This window comes from Schistocerca gregaria, chromosome 4, assembly GCF_023897955.1.
Source record: "Schistocerca gregaria isolate iqSchGreg1 chromosome 4, iqSchGreg1.2, whole genome shotgun sequence".
Lineage (NCBI taxonomy): Eukaryota > Metazoa > Arthropoda > Insecta > Orthoptera > Acrididae > Schistocerca > Schistocerca gregaria.
In genome coordinates this window covers 773,408,360-773,415,540 of record NC_064923.1, presented here as the reverse complement: position 1 = coordinate 773,415,540, position 7,181 = coordinate 773,408,360, and the positions used below count along the sequence as shown (strand labels likewise).

At 43.3% G+C, this 7,181-nt stretch overlaps 1 protein-coding gene across 1 annotated transcript in view; it reads left to right on the top strand.

The window, feature by feature from the left end:
- The first annotated feature begins 4,328 nt into the window (after window positions 1-4,328).
- LOC126267442 (CLIP domain-containing serine protease 14D-like) overlaps window positions 4,329-7,181 on the top strand; it is a 239,147-nt gene continuing 236,294 nt past the window's right edge. Inside the window, exons 1-2 of the mRNA XM_049972706.1 lie at window positions 4,329-4,397; window positions 6,823-6,911. Of these exons, the coding sequence (XP_049828663.1) occupies window positions 6,843-6,911 (69 nt within the window). The 5' untranslated portion in view covers window positions 4,329-4,397; window positions 6,823-6,842. The remainder of the gene's footprint in view (window positions 4,398-6,822; window positions 6,912-7,181) is intronic.

Here is a 7,181-nt window from a genome sequence, read left to right as displayed (position 1 = left end):
AATACGAAAACTTGTGAAAACTGTTTCATAACCTAATTTCGAAAGACGATTTGTATCAAGAAATATTGCTAAAAAGATTTATTTACGTTTTGAAACACGATTTAAATCATTTTACATATAAATAGTTGTTCTAAATCACTCAAGAAATATCCAGAATCAAATGTCAAGATATTTCTGGAAACATCGGTACAAATCTGGTGAAGGTTATCTAGAAGCTGGTAGAAAAATGTTATAAAATCTATTTGGAAATTATGCTTGTAAGAATTGTATGTACTGATCCTTTTACTTACTTAAATCTGTACTAAAATTCTGTAATGTCTAATTTAGTTTTAAGTCGTGAATTGCTATCGTATTGTAAACAAAACATTGTCAAAGACTCTCATTGTTTAGAAAGATATTAATACACCTAGGAGTTGTCAGTTGCCAGTTCGGATATGCAGTGCGGTTAGCTCGGAGAGTCAGTTGTTGAGTCTGTGAAGTCTGTCAGTTCTGTTTGTAAATAAACGTCTGTAATGAAGAATTACTTGTTGTCGTCAATATGAACTCAAGACCTTTTGCACGAAGCAGACACCTCCTAATGCAACGTTTTAATCTGGTTGAGGAAGCTGGGATCGCTATAAGTGCAAACAAATTGAAGTGGAACGTTTTAATTTGGTGTTGAGGAGCTGAAATGTTATACAGTACAAAATGAGTTGCATGTTTAAAAGAGGGGGAATATGATCATATGCAAAAATTTTTGGAAGTTGTTTGAAGGTACTTACGAATGTAAAATGAATCGGATGGTACCCCACTTTTCAGTCAGAAACTTTTAAAAACACAAGGAACTCATGGTCAGATTTTGTGCTCGTATAGGAGCACTTTTTGCTCGTTTTTTTATTCGTAATATGCACTTGCCTTATTTTAGCATGTGACTGAACTCTTTTGCTTTTCTTCTCCAGATTACAATGAAGAGATCTATTTAGTCCATACTAATTACTGTGGACGACAATTTATAGGTCAAATGTCATGTATTATGTGCTAATGGATGATGCTATACTCGATGAATATCGATAAGGGTACTTGACGGTCCATTGGGTTTACTAATTTGCCCCTCACATTTGTGAATGTATTACAGCAAAGTCTCTTCAAAACGATACTGCACGAAGAAAGGTGAAACTTGCTAGGATAGTGTGGAATGCTCTGTACTGGTGTAACAGTGCGTGAAATATGATGTGCCATGAAATACAACTGTCCATTTCTGTAGCTAAGGGCACGCCGTAGCTGACTACTGCCATGTGCGAACATATCATGTATTTTTCCTTGATGGTAGGACTGCAACGGGTCGCTCTCAGCCTTGTGATGCCAACTAAGGAGGTACCTGGCCCATTGGACTAGGGGAGTACCTGACACATTAGACTAAGGAGGTACCTGACCCATTAGACTAAGAAGGTACGTAACCCAATGGCAGTGGCAACAGATGTGCTAAGACGCCAACTGCTGGGAGTTTGGTGTGATGACCTACCATCGTTCCATATTGCACCCAAATGAAACCGTTTCCATCGAGTGTAGGAGGATGATACGGCGGTCGGTCAGTCCCGCCTATCGCCCTTGTGGCCAGGAGAGCGTTACTACTGTTACTATGAAATTCAGTGATGTTACTGAGCGCAGTCAGATCTTGTTCGAATCTACAAGAGTAATAATATATCAAGCCACAAAAGCCAATAAAGGACTTATGCTGAGAGGATAAGGAATGTCGAGTCGAAGATTCGAAAGTATTGCAGAGGACCAGTGGCAGTGGAGATTGTTTTACTTGTGGTTCAGTTTGACAAATGTGTATTTTCGGGATATTTACCGTGAAAGGAGGAAATGTAAGGATAGACGAAAAGAGCGATGTGGGAGCGGAACAACGGGCATCGGTCACAGCTTCCTTCCTTCCTTCCTTCCTTCCTTCCTTTCTACCTCCCTTGATTCCTTCCTTCCTTCCTTCCTTCCTTCCTTCCTTCCTACCTCCCTTGATTCCTTCCTTCCTTCCTTCCTTCCTTCCTTCCTACCTCCCTTGATTCCGTGAGCCCGCCGCGCGTCTCGCGGTGGCAGGACGCGGGAGGAGCGGCCTGGGACCCCTCCCCCCTCCCCCCTCCCCCCTCCCCCCTCCACCCCTCACCGAAAGGACGCGCGTCATCTGCCTTCGCCCACGACTTTCCTCTTCTGCTCCACCGTCGCTATATAACATGCCTCACGAGCACTCGCAACTCAGTCCACAAAATTTGACAGTCGAGCAGTCACACAATGGTGACGACGGCTATACGTGTTACTGTGTCTTGTGTGTTGATGTTGCTGTTCGAATTTGCAACGTCCAGCCCTCTCTTCCTCCAAGGTGAGTCTATGCAGCAAAACTATTTCGACCTACTTGCATTCGTTTTCCTCTTTCTTGGGGACAGGTCACAGGGAAATATTCTCTAACTCGTACTAAGAAGCTGCTATAACCAAGTAATTTTATGGGATGAGGCAGCTGTCATCAGTGTAAGATAACATCCGGTGTAGAACTTTACGGTCTGCTTGTCGTTAACAAAGTGAAGATTTTTTTCCTAATCCGCGAAATACCGAGCAAGCCGTACTTACGGCATTTCGAAGGACCCGCTATAAGTGTATGAATATATTAATTTTAAATCCATGTCCCTCAATTGCTCGAGGTGCAGGTGGTACAGGACAACTGCAGCCTCATTCCACGTCACGGAGTGTAACAACTCTCTATGAATCCTAATGTAGTAAAGATAATATGTTGGTATATCCAGGGTAACTGTCCAATGATGCTGTCCAGACTCCACCCCTCCCACGGATCAAAGTATTTGAATACTATGCGTTCCAAGTATTCAAAGTATTCGTGGTGCAGCATAACTATGATCTTCCTCCAGTTGACAGAATACAACGGTTTTCTGCGAAGTCAGATTTACTAAAGTCCAGAACACGAATTATTAGTTGTCCCATTAAACGAGTACACGGGTTGCTTTAGAATACTGCACACGTTGCAGGAGTGGCAGCAGGCACTCATGTGGCCGTTGTCCACTGTCGTGACTCACAGCAGCGAAGTGGTGCGTGTGTGCGAATCGGGTGTAGAGAAACGGCACATTTGAAGGTGCGATATAACAGGAAGAAGGAACCACCGTGAATAAACGTGTCCGTGGCCACGCTGTCAATTTGTTCGCACAGCGACGAGAACTCACGAATCTGTCTACAGGGAGTAGTGAACCACTCGTGACCATGATAGACGGCGTAAGGACGGTGGTCACGAAAAGGTCCCAACCGACCCTGCACAAGTATCCCGCCTTGTCTACGACAAACGGTTTCGAAAGCGACAGGGATTGTTGTTGTCAGTAGAGGCAAATCCATGAGAAGCATGCTACGGACGTGAGGACTCAGGAACATTGCAAAAGGCCCTTGCTAACACAGCTCATCTTTGGTGGGGCAAACAACCCAAAAACTGTACAGTAGGTCAGTGGAGGCATCTTGCGTGGTTTGAAGAGTCATTTTTCCCTCTAAAAATGAAGCAAGACATCGAGGTCCCCGACGATTTAAAGGTTTGAACCATAATATGTTGAGGCTGCAATTCAGGTCTGGGGTGATTCTTTAACGTCTGCACGGTGTTTATCGTACCACGGCTCGGGTCCTCTCATTGAATGTAGTGAGAACATGAACCACGATATTTACTTTAGTATTCTTGGCAACCAAGTGTTTCCAATTGTTCATCTTCGTGATGAGTACACTGTGAATACCCCCTTATTGGAAGATGACAAATGCAGTATCCACAGGACTTGAAGCGTAGTGTCCCAGTTTGATGAAAATTTAGGCAGCCCATCATATTTTATTGAGAGCACAAAATCACTCAATACTAATCTTACAGGAAATGTCTCGCACTATTGTGAACAGTGCATAAAAGTTATGAAATGATATTCGTACAGTTTGGTACCGCTTTGATATTTAATCGTTAACATGTCACTTCATCTGGTTATGGCGTACGTGAAGAAACCTGTGGGTAATGCTCGTCGTAAAATTATGGATATTACAAGGGTCAGAAGCGGCCCCGGACGGTATTAGCACTACGAGTCCTGTGGCCCTGTCTGCTCGCTGCTTGACTCGGCCGCTACAGCTGGCCCACTGGACAGTGGAGGTGACTCCCCTGGTGTCCACAGAGGGCGCCGCCTGCCCCCCCGGCAGCTGCCTCCGAGTGCGCCACTGCCCGGCTGCTCTGCTCGCCATCCGCCAGCGCCGACCGGTGCCCCCGCGCTGCGGCTTCGACGGCCTGGAGGAGGTCGTCTGCTGCCCGGGGGCGGAGGCGGGGGCGGAGGAAGGGGACTCCAACGACATCCCCAGCGGCGACGCCTGGGCCTTCCCTGAGGCAGACCGGCGGCCCAGCGAGGCAGGTGAGTCCGCCACACACTCTGCCCCCACCACTCCTCTGGCACCACCCACTCTCTCACACAGTGGACCAGCACTGCTCACCAGTGCTGCTTTAGTTGTTATCATTTACATCTGACTCACCACTTTGTTACTGATAAAAGTCGTCTTTTCACAATATCATATTGTACATATACTTGGAATGGAGATAATTTGTTTATCATTTTAATTGAATCAACTGTGGGTTGTTGGTAAAACATTCTAAATTAACTAAGCAGACACTATTTTTTTTGCCTTGATTCACACATATGGTTTCTGAATGTTTTATGAAACTTGCAGCTTTTTATGCATGAAGCTTTAGAGTAATGATGGAAAGTAAGTGCTTAAAATTCCCGATTTAAGTATTGAGAATACCCCTGCAATGCTTTCAGCCTGTCGCTCACAAATGGCGCGGCCTACAATTATACTGAGTTCTTTTTTCCCATCTACTGTTTAGCCCAGCATGTGCTATCCTTCCACTGTACTCTAATATTAATGTCTAATGCACGACTATTTGATGACACGGTCGTGACAGACACTTTTAATTACAACCTCTCGTGCTCTCACCAAATTCTCCATTAACCCGTATTCAGGACTTCATACATTTTCTGGCCACGCTTAATTACTCCGTATGGTATCGCAAGACAGTAAAAGCGCGTTGCTGCACACACTATCATCTCTGCCATTCACGCAAACGTCATCTGTGTACAAGAATACATCCAAAGAATAAAGCAAAATTAACGTCGCTGTACTTTCAAACAAGAACGAGAAAAACTCATAATTTCTATGAATTCGATGCGGCCCACATTGACAAATACCTCGTATCCCTGGCACTGTGCAAGCACCATATTAGTCACCGAACAGCCTACAGTCACTTCCAGGCAATACCGAGCCTGGAACCAACCAATAAAAAGTATATATAAACAAATATATTAGAATTCGACAACTGTAATGACATCAACCACATAGTTTTTGTCAGATTAGTGTGGACGTAGAGAAAGCTTTTGACAATGTTGACTGGAATACTCTCTTTCAAATTCTGAAGGTGGCAGGCGCAAAATACAGGGAGCGAAAGGCTATTCACAATTTGTACAGAAACCAGATGGCAGTTAGAAGAGTCGATGGGCATGAAAGGGAAGCAGTGGTTGGGAAGGGAGTGACACAGGGCTGTAGCCTCTCCCCAATCTTATTCAATCTGTATATTGAGCAAGCAGTAAAGGAAACAAAAGAAAAATTCGGAGTAGGAATTAAAATCCGGGGAGAAGAAATGAAAACTTTCAGGTTCGCTAATGACATTGTAATTCTGTCAGAGACGGCAAAGGACTTGGAAGAGCAGTTGAACGGAATGGACAGTGTGTTGAAGGGAGGGTATAAGATGAACATCAACAAAACCAAAACGAGGATAATGGAATGTAGTCAAATTAAGTCGGATCATGCTGAGAGAATTAGATTAGGAAATGAGACACTAAAAGTAGTAAAGGAGTTTTGCTATTTGGGGAGCAAAACAACTGATGATGGTTGAAGTAGAGAGGATATAAAATGTAGACTGGCAATGGCAAGGAAAGCGTTTCTGAAGAAGAGAAATTTGTTAACATCGAGTATAGATTTAAGTGTCAGGAAGTCGTTGCTGAAAGTATTTGTATGGAGTGTCGCCATGTATGGAAGTGAAACATGGACGATAAATACTTTGGACAAGAAGAGAATAGAAGCTTTCGAAATGTGGTGCTACAGAAGACTGCTGAAGATTTGATGGGTAGATGACATAACTTATGAGGAGGTATTGAATAGAATTAGGGAGAAGGGGATCTTTTGGCACAACTTGACTAGAAGAAGGGATCGGTTGGTAGGACATGTTCTGAGGCATCAAGGGATCACCAATTTAGTATTGGAGGGCAGCGTGGAGGGTAAAACTCGTAGAGGGAGACCAAGAGATGACTACACTAAACAGATTCAGAAGGATGTAGGCTGCAGTATGTACCTCCGAGATGAAGAAGCTTACACAGGATTGAGTAGCATGGAGAGCTGCATCAAACCAGTCTCAGGTCTGAAGACTACAACAACAACAACAAGTGCTTAGTTTTTCGGCATTCGTTCATTTATGGCACCGAGTACGAAAGTTTAAACCTCCACTGCTTAGCTACTCAGAACTCCACAAATGATTAGCATTCTGCAAGAGAAGTGTCGTAGCCTACAACAAATGTATTTGACATAATTCAATAAGCCTAACTTACCCATTAAGCAATGGAACAGTTATCTTCTTAAAATTATACATTTCATTATTTTATGAAGTTATTTTAGTGCATTATGAAAATTATACATATCTTAACGTAATTCATAATAATGAGGTCGCATATATAAGTGGAAAGGCAATATGCAACGTGTATTACATTACATTTTTTCTCTTATCTACAGCGTGCAGTTCTTACAAGAATATGCGGGATGGTCTGGAAGACTACATTCTGCGTGGGAAACTGGCTGGTCCGCATGAATTTCCACATATGGTGAGTCTGAAAGATCTTAAAACAACGTTCACCACTGCAAAAATTGCGTCATTGTGAATTTCGCTGGTCATAACGTAATACAAGGACAAATGAATCAGCAATTCGTAGATTGGACAACGGAGAATTTCTACAGCAGCAAACTGCTAACGATAGCACACCACTTCTGCTGCAATGACTCTGAAATGGTTTGCAACGATTTCTTTTTATGGTTTGTAACCTCCCCCTCAGTTATCGACCTTAATGACAGTGAAAAATTAAACCACATGTACC